At 43.7% G+C, this 14,243-nt stretch overlaps 1 protein-coding gene across 2 annotated transcripts in view; it reads right to left on the bottom strand.

Moving 5' to 3' along the window:
• Positions 1 to 219: 219 nt before the first annotated feature.
• The window catches only part of LOC130366977 (V-type proton ATPase subunit S1-like), a 116,307-nt gene continuing 102,283 nt past the window's right edge, over positions 220 to 14,243 (bottom strand). Inside the window, exons 10-11 of one of the 2 annotated variants that reach the window (XM_056569363.1) lie at positions 10,750 to 10,993; positions 220 to 561 (exon numbers count right to left, since the gene is read on the bottom strand). In XM_056569363.1, the coding sequence (XP_056425338.1) occupies positions 352 to 561; positions 10,750 to 10,993 (454 nt within the window). In that variant the 3' untranslated portion in view covers positions 220 to 351. Of the gene's footprint in view, positions 562 to 7,762; positions 7,891 to 10,749; positions 10,994 to 14,243 lie in introns of those variants that run through there. The other variant, XM_056569364.1, reaches the window with a different exon arrangement.

The raw sequence follows: 14,243 nt of genomic DNA, 5'->3' as shown, positions 1-14,243 counted from the left end.
CTGCACTCAGTACCCCATAATGGCAATGTGAAAATAGCAAGCCTGTAACAACATTTCACACAAAAAAGAATGAACAACATTTTTAGTAAATTAGGACTAATAAATTATTTTTACAAGAACTCTCTGGGGCTTTTGTACACATGGACAATTATTGTCATGGAGAAATGATTCTCATTTTGTAAAGATTTTTTTTTTAGATTATAGAAATTAAATAGAATAATATGTAATATTTATTTATCATACTTCCAAAACGTTTTCCAACAATAGTGGGTTGGACTCTGTAATTAGCCACTTTAGAGAAGAAACTATTTGCTATAAAGAATACATTAATTGCAATAAAAGCATAGAATCCTATTCTCCTTGAGGAACAGACAGCGGTTGACTTTTGGGGTCATCAAATTTATCATTTGTTGTTAGCTGCATAATCATGAAAACTCCATATGAAAGAATCCACAAGAGGATAATAGAGGACACAAGTCCCATCCAGATTGCACGAGTGAAGAAAGAAGTACAGTCACTTGCATAGGAGAATTGGTTGTTCTTAATGTTGAATCCTTGAATCTGCAAAAATACAGTAAATATTTTTAATTGTAAATAAAAACTTTTCAAGATTACAATGAAGTAAGTAAATTCTAATTTGCATAAAAAATGACATATTCAGGTATCTTTTTATGTAGTTTTTAAAGGCAAATCTAGGAATGGATTTACAAGGAAGAGAAGCAAGTCTTTTCTTTATGCTTGGTCAAATTGAAAAGACAGAAAAATATAGAAGCTCGATCCTAGTGCATTATGCCATATAACAAAATTAATGTAAAGGTGAAGTTCAGTTGTGCTCACCAAAGTTGGTTATGCTCAGAGCATAACATCTAATATGGCATTTCATATGAGCGGGTCAGCAGCCCTGGAGTACCCGATTCCCATAGGATGTCGGTTGGTACCACTGTATGTATGAATGATGAAGAAATAGAGAACACCACTGTATTGGGAGAAGCACCAGAACTGGAGAAATTTTTTCAGTTTCAACTACCACATTTTCTCTATGCTTGTCCTCTCTTTATGATCCATTCCTGGTATTAAGGCTTTTAATATAATTTTTTAAGCCAAAGCATTACTGTCATTAGAAAAAAAATGTATATATATATATATTTTTATTAAAAAAAATAAGCATTTTCTTAATATATTGAGAGATGAGCGAATTTCTGAAAATTTGGTTCGGACCGAATTTATTCGCAGTGAATTGCTATTAAAAACGGCTATTTCTGGTCTACAGAGAGGCTCAATAGGGGTGTAGAACACTTTGCCTTGTCCAAAAACGTATAGGGAGTGAAATAATACTGTTATTCAGTATGACATGCAGATTACAGGCATCGCTATTAGAATCACTGCCGCAGAGCGTCTGAATGTGGCAGATTTTTTATGTAATTTTTATTTAATTCACTTTGAATTTATTAAAATATTTTGATTACCCATTCTGGGGAGCATTGAACTGGCGGTCCTCCGCCAGGCAAGATATCACCTGTTCCAGCCCCTGCCTCTCAGCGCCCCTGACTGTGAAAGTGCGAATGTTTCATTTAATCAGTTATGGTTATCGCTCCAAGCTGTTTCATTGGATTCTTGTGACAATTCCACAGGTAATATGACGTCGACAACCATAGGGCCTCAGTCTTGATTAGATTACATGGAGTCTTTTAAATTTAAGATTTATATAAGATTCCCAAGTTTAAAGCGCAACTGTCATGAAATCTGGGTGCAATAACCTGCACACAGCTTTTGTACTGTGTGCAGGTGGGGGTATAGCAATGTTTTTACCTAATAGTTGCATGCTTTAATGACCCCAAAAATTGCTTTTAATCAGAGCCACCAAGGTTCGGATAGGCATGGCTTGAGGTAAGCGATGCCTCACCGCCGCAATGCTGGGACAGCTGTGTGATTGACACACAGGTCCAAGCGTATGCGCCCTTCAGCTAATCTAACATGCGCGCCGTTGCATGTCATCCAGCTAGCACTGCGCAGGTACACTGAGGAGGAAGACGGTAGCGGGAGTGAGCACTCGCTGGGGAGCGAGCGATTGCTGGATGACATGCAGCGACTGAAGGGCGTATGCGCTGGGACCTGTGTCCCTGCATTTACTTTTAAATAATACTGTATGAACACAAAACCCAATCTAACAAGGAGTCACATGGCGGCACAATGACAGAGCCTAGAGGTGGCAGCAGCATGAGAAGACCATAATCTGGCAGAATGACACAGCCTGGAATTGGTGGCAACTAGAGGAGACCATATAGTGACTGAATGACACAGCCTGGAGTTGGCGGCAGCATGAGGAGACCATAGGGCCTCACAATCCCTGAGATTAAAAGATGAATTTTCAAATTTTAATTGAAGATTTATGGTAGCTAGTGCTACTATAAACATTTTTAGGTAATGTCCAAGGCCCAGCAGCATCAGTAAACCATATAGTGGCTGAATGACACAGCCTGGAGCTGGCGGCAGCATGAGGAAACAATAGAGCTTCACAATCCCTAAGATTAAAAGATGAATTCTTAAATTTAAATCGAAGATTAATGGTAGCTACTGCTACCATAAAAACTTTTAGGTTATGTCCCAGGCCCAGCAGCATCAGTAAGCCATGTAGTGGCTGAATGACACAGCCTGGAGGTGGCGGAAGCATGAGGAGACCATATAATGGCCTATTGGCACAGCCTGGAGTTGGCGGCAGCATGAGTAGAACATAGAGTGGCTGAATGACACAGCTTGGAGGAGGCGGCAGCATGAGGAGACCATATAGTAGCTGAATTGCACAGCCTGGAGGTGGCGGCAGCATGAGGAGAACATATGGCGGAAGAATGAGACAGATTGGTGATGGCAGCAGCATCAGGAGTCCTGAAAGTGACTCTATGACAGAGTGGTGCAGTGGGTGGCAATACCAGTACCCGGTGACGAAGGTGGGAGAAAAAGGTCTGATGCGGAGGAATGTTTGTAACTGGGGAGCAGCACCTTAAACCTGTTTGGCACTATCCATATTTGTGGATGGTCAATATACTCTGATGCATCAGGCATCGGTGGGTGGAAATCCTGGCTTTTGTGTTGAGTACTCCTTGGGGTGCACTAAACACCCTTTCTGATGGCACACTACTGGCCGCGCAAACAGCTTTTCTAGGGCAAACTCTACTAGTTGTGGCCACAAATCAAGTTTGGCTGCCCAGAAGTCCCGCGGATCTTCAAGGTGTGTTGGCATGGGCATATCAAGGTATGCCACCACCTGCTGGTTAAGGTCTTGCTCCAGGTCTACCTGCTGCTGATAAGTTGCTTCACTATGTGGGTGAAGAAAGCTACTCATCAGCGACTGTAGACTCAGTCTGCTGCTGATGGAGCTGGTACTGCTCCTGCCACAACCCCCCACCCCCCCACCCCCAGCAGCAATGGCAGTGGAAGGTGAGCACAGAGGGCTCCTGAGTCAGACCCTCGAGAGGATGGACGATGGCGCCGATAAGCATTGGCTAACTGACTACGTAGGATGTCTCTGTAGTAGGTCATTTTGTCCTCCCTCTCAGTGGGTGTAAAAGAGGCCCCCCTTTTGTGCCGGAAGCGAGGGTCCAATAAGATGAAGAGCCAGAAGTCATCCCCCTGCCGAATGGTCACAATTCGGCGGTCACTATGCAAGCAACTGAGCATGCATTGTACCATTTGTGCAAGTGACTCGGAGGGACTCCCTGCCTCCATCTCCACTGCATACTGCCACAGTGTGTCTGGGTCTTCTGTCTTGCCTTCCTCATAACCCTCTAGCTCCTCTGGCTGCTCCTGCTCCTCCTTTCTTGTCAGATGACTAGAAAAACCACCCATTTCGTGAAAACTAAACTGTGCTCCACTGTGCCCACCCCCTCCTCCTCCAGTTCAGCCCCCACAGGGCTCATGTGGCCGTGAAATGTAGGCCCTATGTCTCCAATGCCCTGATCAGCCATTGTTTCCAACATGTGTTGTAGGAAATGAAGTTGTTCATCCCGTAATCCTGTTGACTGACTAATAATGTGACTTCCTCAAAGGGCCTGAGCAAACGGCAGATGTCACGTATGAGCTGCTACTGGTTGACATTAAAGTAACACAAGGGAGTACCCTTGGATCATCATGAAATTGGTGATGGCTTTTCTCTGTTCATACAGTCGGTCCAACCTATTTAGAGTGGAATTCCAACGTGTGGAAACGTCGTAAATCAGACTATGTTGGGGGATACCGTTCTGACGCTGCAGCTCAAGAAGGGTGTGCTTTGCGGTGTACGAGTGGTTGAAGGGCATGCAAAGTTTCCTTCCCATTGTTAGTATGTCTTGCAAATGGGGGGAACACTTCAGGAACCGCTTGACAACCATATTGAAGACATGTGCAATGCAGGGCGCATAGCTCAGTTTTCCTTGTCGCAGCACAGACAATATGTTCTTCCTGTTGTCAGTCACCATGATTTACATTTCCAGTTTTCGTGGAGTAAGTCATGCTCTGATTTCTTTATGAATGACTTTTAGCAGTTTCTCCCCTGTGTGACTCCGTTCGCCAAGGCAAACCATGTGAAGAACAGCTGTGCCCTGTCTGTGCAGTGGAGGCTGAGGACACAGTGAAGGATATGGAGGCTGAGTCGCACACTATCACAGCACCAACGACCTGAGAGCGTAAGGGAGGAAGCGGCATGACCTGGTGTTGTGGCTGTGCAGGAACCACATTCACCCAGTGGGCCATAAAGGACATGAATTGTCCCTGACCATAGTTATAGCTGCAGACGTTGGTGCTGCCATGCACTTTGGTACACACCGACAGGCTCAAGGACTGGCCCACCTTCTCTTCCTCTCTTCTCTTCAAAATTGTGCAGGGCTGGTACTGCCATCTTCACAAAGAAATGACGGCTTGGGACTCTCCACCTCGGCTCCGCACAAGCCATCAGTTCTCTGAAAGGTGCAGAGTCCACCACTTGAAATGGAGGGACTGCAGCACCAGCAACTTGGACAGGAGCACATTTAGCTTCTGCGCCATTGGATGAGTGGGCGCATACTGTTTCTTGGACATGGCTTCGCCAATGGATTGCTGGCGGAATTACTGGCTAAAAGTAGAAGCAGGAGCATCTAGATCGACAGAAGGTGGGTATGACACACAGCTCCCTTCGGCTTATGTGGTGGAGCGTTGGCTGGCTGAAAGAGGGAGCGGCGTGCCACTGGGTGATGGAGCAGGCTGAACCACCACATCGGAGCCATGGTTCTCCCAGGCTGTTTTATGGTGTGGCAGCATATGTTAACGCAGGGCCGTGGTGCCAACATTGGGACCTTGGCCACACTTCACCTTCTGCCGACACATCTTGCATGTGGCTATGTTAACCTCCGCCGGATGCTTGATGAAAAACTGCCACACCGCCGAGTAGCTGATTTTCCCACCAACAGTCTGCACTAATGGACTGCTACTGCCGTCGTCTCCAGGAACCCCTGTTCCACTACCTATCAGGAAGGTAGGCTGCCGCAAAGCATGTGGTCTCCCCCGGGCACGTTTGAGTCCAAAATTTTCACTTCTTCCACCATGCTGACTGCCAACCATGCTACCACCTTGCTGGCTGAGCTGCTGCCTCACGGGCAACCTGCAACCCTCTTCTCCTGACACCGATGAAGCCCCTTCTGCACCCAGCTCCCGATTGCGATCATATTCATCATCATCAACAAGTGTCTGTACGTCACTGATGTCCTACTCAGGTTCCTCAACAGTGTCTGCTTCAGGACCCGGAACACTGGCAACACCCCTTCCCAAGTCACTCTACTCATCACTACCTGCCCGCCTAGCAGAGGAAGCAGCGGATGTCTCCTCCACTTGTTGGCTGGGCAGTAGCTGCTGACTGTCCTCTATTAGACATAAGATACTTCTGTAGGGGAGGGAACAGCATAGGACAAAGGCAATGGGAGGACAGGGACTGCTCCCAGGCCATGCCAACTGAGGGTTGTGTCTGAGAAACCCACCGACTGTTGACTGTGGGTATCAGATGTCATTTGTGATGAAGTAGATGACTGTGTTAACCAATCGATGAGGGCAGATGGGTTGCTGGTTGAGACACGACCGCTAGCTGGTACCGGGAGATCAGGCCTCTCGCTGCCACTCCTGCTGCCACTCGCCCCTGCTGCGACCTCTGCCTGTGCCTGATGAATTTAAGCCTCTGCCACTCCTCTGTGCACGCCCTGGCACTTCTCTGCCCGACATACTTAGTGCGTATATGAGGGGAGTACAATACGCATTACTACGCTTAAAGCAGTATTTGTCTAGAACAGCAGCAGGTGTGTACTTTTGTCTGGCCTTTCACAGCATCTAGGCCCTTGAGACTTTATCAGGAAAAAAAATGGAACAGCACTTTAATGTACGCATGTGGTATGCACTTATAAGGGCAGAAAAATGCGCTACAGTACGCTTAAAAAAGTTTTTGTGTACAACACCAGCTGGTGAGTACTTTTGGCTGCCTTTTCACAGTATCTAGACCCTTGAGACTTTATCAGGAAAAAAATGGAACAACACTTTAATGTAGGTATGTGGTATGCACTTATGAGGGCAGAAAAAATGTGCTAAAGTACGCTTAAAAAAGTTTTTGTGCATAACACAAACAGTTGACACCAGTGCTGCAGCACAGAGTCGCTGTGCACTTCAGCCAAAATTGCACTTTCTCATTCTCACTCCCTTCCCTATCAGTCCTTCTAGCCAGGATTTGTGCTTGAGCTGAATTGCTGCTGTTCTTCTGTGCAACACACTGCTCTCTGATCCTCTCTATAATAAAACGCTTTAGACAGTGACTGGGACGTGGATCGCTGCAGTAAGCATGCTTTTCTGTGACAAGCAAACTCCTCTCTGTCCAACAGAACGCTGACCTGACTAGGAGGTAAATCGCTGTTGGGAAAAGCTTTTCTGTGTAACACACACAGGAATGTCTATTCCTATGAATCTCTCTACAGTGTAAGGATGAAGTGACTGGCCGCAATATGGCTACCGATTATATAGGGCTGTGACATCACAGGGGTGACTGGCTGCTAATAGGCTGCATCCTGCATGTGATTCAGGGTCATCCAGCCTACCCTTGTTCCTGCCTTCCCAGGATTCCTTGCCCCATGTCCTCACATGTGGATCCGCCATTTTAGATGCCCTGGAGCCTGGACTGCACTAAATGGAGTTTAATGAAATGATTTGCGCAATAGAATTGCGGGGATATTCACATTTGTTACAAATCAAATTTTCCATGAACTTCGTAATGAATGTGGATTCGTCAGAGTCGATTTGCTCATCTCTAAATATATTGTATAAAAAAATTGTTAGCTAAAGATGTGGAAAACTTGTTTAAAAAATGCCTCTAGGGTCTCTGTCTCATTCATTTTGTCATCAGAACCTGGTCTCCTAGCCTGATCTGTCCTAACAACAGCAAACATGGTTGGATTTGGTGATGGGGGGTGGGGTTATCTGCCGTCACTGCTCACTCTCTTGCCTCAATGAACTCAGCAGTGGCAGCTAAACCATGTTAGAAGGAGACAGATATCTGCAGTATCTACAGAGGACAGTGATTTACAGGCACACTGACCACCCATACAAGGTACTACATCAATTAATTTTTTTATATGCACACTTACAGAGGCATAACTTGTATCTTCTGGGCGCCGATGCAAAATCTCCAACAGGGCACCATGTGCCAATTATAGTACTGGTCTCTTTTGGGAAGATGTGCTTTGAGGCCTCCTTAGGCACCAGGGCCCCAGTGTGACTGCTACCTCTGCACCCTCTATAGTTATGCTCCTTCACACTTATGTGTTTCTCTATGGACGCAAAATAAATGAATTTCTTGTAGAGTTGCACCCTATACTGTAGACATGGTATTCTCTAGTGCAGGGCATGTGACTAGAGAGGAGGGAGAAAAAGGAGCAAGTTGTCATGCTTCTAAAGGAACGCCCCCAGCCTCCAGCAAAGCTGCAGGGAGAGTGAGCAGCCCTTTAGAGAAGTGAATAAGGCATTATACATGTAAAAATATGCATTACTACATTAGCTTAAGCATTTTTGGAGATTTTACAACTAATGGCAGTAACACTTTAAAGTGACAATACGCTCTAATACTAATGCCCACTTTTATTGATAAATGAATTTGAATTTTGTAGGAATTGTTTACTACTTGATCACAATTTAGACATATTTATGAAATGCAACTTTTCAAAAAGAGCTCTACTCCACACAGACTCTACTCCACACAGAGCTCTATGCCACACTGCCTGTGTGAGAGCAAAATAGCTTTAGGAAGCTAATAAGAAGCTAAAATTGGGAAAATGGTCTAATAATTCCATCAAAATGGTCTAAGAATTCCATCAAAATGACAGGGGTTTTGCTGAGAAAAAAATTGTGTATACACTATTTTTTTTCTCTGCTAAACCCTGGTAAACCATATCCCCGACGGATGTGGTGGAGTCAGTTATGTTCCTGATCTGTTTTTGGGCTGTTCGGTGCAAAAAAGAAAAACGAACGGACCCACAAGGAGACAGAGCACAACTGCAGTGTTTACATTGCCATGTGTATGCGGATATCAAAGAACACAAAAATGTCACGTTTGACGTGTTGTAATAGCTGATTATAAATGTTTTCCTGACACCTTCATTTCTTCATTAAACTTTTGCATTTCATTTTGATGCTTTAAATGTTAAGACTTTAGATTTAAGCAAAAATGTAAGTAATAGCAGTATATGGATGGCACTTGTATATGGTCATTATTGATGGCACAAATTTTGAGGAAATATGAACACATTGGGGGCATTTATCAAGATTTGTGTAGGTGCATGATTTTACACCTTTAGGGTGCGTTCTCACATGGCGTATACGCAGCGTATTTCACGCTGCACAAAATTTACGGCAGCAGCGTGAAATACGCTGTGTATTCCTTGCTCACTATACACACAGGGCTTTCCGTCAGCAGCCCTATGTGTGCAGTGAGTTTTGGAGGCGAAGCCACGCGTCACAGTCACACCGGCCCACGGCACCGCCTCTAAAACTCACTACACACATAGGGCTGCCGCCGGAAAGCCCTGTGTGTATAGTGAGCAAGGAATACGCAGCGTATTTCCCGCTGTTGCCGTAAATTTTTCGCAGCGTGAAATACGCTGCGTATACGCCATGTGGGAACGCACCCTTAGTTTGTGTGGTGGTATTGTGTACATATGTCAAACATATTAAATGGTTGCCTGGCATGTGATAAATATGGTGCTAGTACACTTTTTCTGTAAATTTTTTTAAACCACTGTGCCAAAACTTTTTTTTACAAATGCGACAAATCGCACATGATAAATTCATGACCACTGCAAAAAGTTAACCAGACAGTGGCATAGCTACACAATTTTAGAAAAAAAAAAACATCTAAAGTTAAAAGTTGCAATGAAGTGTCTCTAAACAGCAACTGTGACAAATTGTACAAAAAATATACACCAAAAAAACAAAGTAAAACCAATGATAACTTCCTCCCCTTGATGTTACTGATGGAGCACATTGTTTGTTTGTAAAATTGGAGTCAATAAAACTTAATTTATTTTCATAGTTTGAAATCCAAGAGGTGGAACCCACCTATCAGACATCTATGTTTTATGTTGGAAATATGTTGTACTAATGTGAAAAAAAGAAAAAAAAACACTCATTTTGTGGGAGCTTTATGACACATTGGGGGACATTTATCAAGCTTTTTACACTCTTTTTTGGTACAAATTTGTTGCAGATTTGTTGCCCATGTGCAAAAAGCATGCAACTTTTTGCTCAAGTGTTTTTGACTAAAATTACTAAGGTACACACTGCTGCATTTTCACTTTGCAGTGGTAAGAGATTAAAGACGTGTGACTTCTGAATCATACAAAGTGGTGTTTTGAAGTGTAATTTCCTAAAAATGTGTACATGCCTTGCGCCAGTTAAAAAATTTGGTCCATGTACACTCCAAGTACACCATCAAAACCTGTGTATGATATCAGTGCACTTACACTGACCTTTATTGTATTCAATAAATCCTTAATACAAGTCTGCATTAAAAAGCATGGTAAAAGGCTTAGCAACTGTCATCTAATAAGATATCAAAGATGCAGCAGAATAACAAAGTGACAACCGTTACGCAATGTGATTTAAATATTACACCGCTGGAAGAATTACATATTGCATTTATTGGAACCTTCACAAATTATCTTCAGAGTTAAATATTCTGAAGTGTTGAATTTAAAAAAAAAAAAGTTTTTAGATAAAATATAAAAAATCTATCTTTCTGCTAAACTTGTCACTGTGATTTGTTTATCTATTTGCACTTCTTTGAGAAAGGATGTAAACTTATCTAGCACTCATGCTTTGCCAGAATGGTTAATACATCTTATGCACATATATGGTTTGCTTACTGCTTAAAGGGCTTGAATGGGATTATATAATAGATGCTTTCTTCTTAAAATATATTACTATTCAGCCCTGTCCACTTCCATAGAGCTGGTTTGGAATACCAGATGTGATATAACGTCTGGACAGGAGTCTCTAGGAGAAAGCACCCGTGTTTTTGTAAACTTTTACAGTCCCTTTATCAATCATTAGTCACTTGCCTGCACAGATAGTCACGCCTAGACATTTTTTTCCGCATAAAGATTCACTGCACATTGATCAAAGTGAATATACTGTTGTAAAATGCATTGTCATGATGAGCAAGGGTGCAAGTTCATGCTGTTTTTAGTTGTCATTGGATGTTGAGTATGAACTCACCTGAAACTCCGAAATGAATATTGTCCAGTAGCGTGCCTGAGAATTGGAAGGAACTAATGTCTCACCATACGCAGAGCTTGTCCCTATTTTCTGGCAATGATAGGAGTACTCTGCAGGTGTAGAGGCATAGGTTGTAGAAAAGGAGGCATTCCCCAGCATATCTTCATTGGGAATTAACATCACAGATTGTAATTTGAACCAGTTTCTAGCAGATCCAGGGTAGAACATATTAGTCATATAAAACCTAAAAAAGAAAGTAGGAAAATTATTATGTAGACTGGGCATCTGGAGTTTGAAAGCCAAAGAAATAATGTTAGTGGTTTGTGGTCTTCGGGCCCCGATGCAAAATCTCCAACAGGGCACCATGTGCCAATTATAGTACTGGTCTCTTTTGGGGCAGATGTGCTTTGGGGCCCCCTTAGGCCCCGGGGCCCCGGTATGATTGCTACCTCTGCACCCTCTATAGTTACGCTCCTTTACACTAAGTGGTTTGGGTTTAACATACATTCCCCAGTAGTTATTTGAAAATGTTAGCTTAGTTAATTTACAAACTACAAGTATAGGCTCAATAAAGTATCATGCAAATACATTTTAATATATTGAAGTTGTATTATTGTAACATTGCGTATGGTTCAAAGCTCTCCATACTATTTTTTATTTTTTTAACTGATCCTTAAGCTAGTGATTGAATTACACTGCTCAAAAAAAAAAATAAAGGGAACACTTAAACAACACAATGTAACTCCAAGTCAATCACACTTCTGTGAAATCACACTGTTCACTCAGGAAGCAACCAAATCAGGAATAACAATAGCTAAATTGTAAACCTTTTATTACAAAAATTTCCTATTACAGAATAACATACACAAATCCCCATAAAAAACAGTAGATATCAATTATTTCACAAAGTGCAATAGTAATAGGGACAATCCCCTGTAATACATGCCTCACCCACCCGGCGCGTTTCCCCGTAATTCAATGAAAGAACATACGGTTCATGGGTATACAAGCAATTAAAGTAGTCGCTTTAGGACAAAAATGCACATACACATAATAACTACATATAGAACATATACATGTTAATACACAGAAAGAGCTCGGCTCTGCTTATTGTCGATGAAAACTGCCGTGATGTGTTTTCAGACCTTCATTATTGTTCCAAAATATTCATGAACAAGTATGTCCCTTTAGATAGCCGACCTCACAGATATATGGAGGGTAAACTCAAAACAATGTGTTCTCCAGAGATGTCGCTGTTGTAGTATGATTATACATAGATAAGGGTAGAGCTATCCAGCTAAGAGCCAAAACTAGGGAGCAGGACTATCATTAGTTGTACAAAAATGCCCGAGAAGCAAAAGACAATTCAAATACTCTATCACTCCTCCTTGGTTAAAAGTTCCACCATCTAGGCCTTATGTCCAGAAGTCAGAGATAATCCTTTAGCATAAACAGATAGCCGCAAACAGTCCCAACCAGCTGCACTCTAGGGACACTCTCCTCCACAACAGGTCCCACTTGTCCTAGCGACCACCAATGCACATGACCACCGCTCCTGATGATGAGGGATGTGGTCACTCAGGAAGCAACACTGATTGACAATCAATTTCACATGCTGTTGTGCAAATGGAACAGACAACAGGTGGAAATTATAGGCAATTAGCAAGACACCCCCAATAAAAGAGTGGTTCTGCAGGTGGTGACCACAGACCACTTCTCAGTTCCTATGCTTCCTGGCTGTTTTGGTCACTTTTGAATGCTGTCGGTGCTTTCACTTTAGTGGTAGCATGAGACGGAGTCTACAACCCATACAAGTGGCTCAAGTAGTGCAGCTCATTGAGGATGGCACATCAATGCGAGCTGAGGCATGAAGGTTTGCTGTGTCTGTCAGCGTAGTGTCCAGAGCATGGAGGCGCTACCAGGAGACAGGCCAGTACATCAGGAGATGTGGAGGAGCTGTAGGAGGGCAACAACCCAGCAGCAGTACAGCTACCTCCACCTTTGTTTAAGGAGGAGCAGGAGGAGCACTGCCAGAGTCCTGCAAAATGACCTTGAGCAGGCCACAAAAGTGCATGTGTCCACTCAAACAGTCAGAAACAGACTTCATGAGGGTGGTATGAATTCCCGACGTCCACAGGTGGGGGTGTGCTTACAGCACAACACCATGCAGGACATTTGACATTTGCCAGAGAACACCAAGATTGGCCAATTCGACACTGGCGCCCTGTGCTGTTCGCAGATGAAAGAAGGTTCACACTGAGCACATGTGACAGACATGACAGAGTCTGGAGAAGCCGTGGAGAACGTTCTGCTGCCTGCAACATCCTCCAGCATGACCAGTTTGACGGTAAGTCAGTAATGGTGTGGGGTGGCATTTCTTTTGGGGCCGGACACCGCCCTCCATGTGCTTGCCAGAGGTAGCCTGACTGCCATTAGGTACCGAGATGAGATCCTCAGACCCCTTGTGAGACCATATGCTGGTGCGGTTGGCCCTGGGTTCCTCCTAATGCAAGACAATGCTAGACCTCATGTGGCTGGAGTATGTCAGCAGTTCCTGCAAGAGGAAGGCATTGATGCTATGGACTGGACCGCTCATTCCCCAGAGCTGAATCCATTTGAGCACATCCGGGAAATCATGTCTCGCTCAATCCACCAACGCCATGTTGCACCACAGACTTCCAGGAGTTAGCGGTTGCTTTAGTCCATGTGTCCAATGCCATTTTGCACCACATAATGTCCAGGAGTTGGCGGATGCTTTAGTGCAGGTCTGGGAGGACATCCCTCAGGAGACCATCCGCCACCTCATCAGGAGCATGCCCAGGCGTTGTAGGGAGGTCATATGGTCACGCGGGGGCCACATACACTACTGGGCCTCATTTTGACTTGTTTTAAGGACATTACATCCAAGTTGGATCAGCCTGTAGTGTGGTTTTCCACTTTGATTTTGAGTGTGACTCCATATCCAGGCCTCCATGGGTTGATAAATTTTATTTACTTTGATAATGTTTGTGTGATTTTGTTGTCAGCACATTCAACTATGTAAAGATGATTTCTTAGTTAATTAATTCATTCAGATGTAGGATGTGTTATCTTAGTGTTTCCTTTATTTTTTTGAGCAGTGTATAATAAGTTCATAACAATATACTTTAGATATTATGTCATTATACTATATATCAATGCTATCTGTGTACCCGGCGCTGCACGGTTTTTCCTACCTAATCGTTGTGGGGGAGGAAAAGCAACAAAGGATATGACCCCATATCCCCTCCTCATATCCTGATCCCAAATCCCCTCCTCATATTCCAACCCCATATCCCAAACTTATATCCCATCTTCATATCCCTTCCCCATATCCTGTTCCCATGTCCCTACCTCACATCACAACCTCATATCCTATCCTGACCCCAAATCCCCTCCTCATATCCCAACCTCACATCCCGTCCTCATATCCCAACCCCATATCCCAACCTCACATCACAACCTCATATCCTATC

This window comes from Hyla sarda, chromosome 4 (assembly GCF_029499605.1).
Source record: "Hyla sarda isolate aHylSar1 chromosome 4, aHylSar1.hap1, whole genome shotgun sequence".
In the NCBI taxonomy this organism is placed as follows: Eukaryota; Metazoa; Chordata; class Amphibia; order Anura; family Hylidae; genus Hyla; species Hyla sarda.
This window is presented reverse-complemented; position numbering and strand designations above follow the sequence as displayed.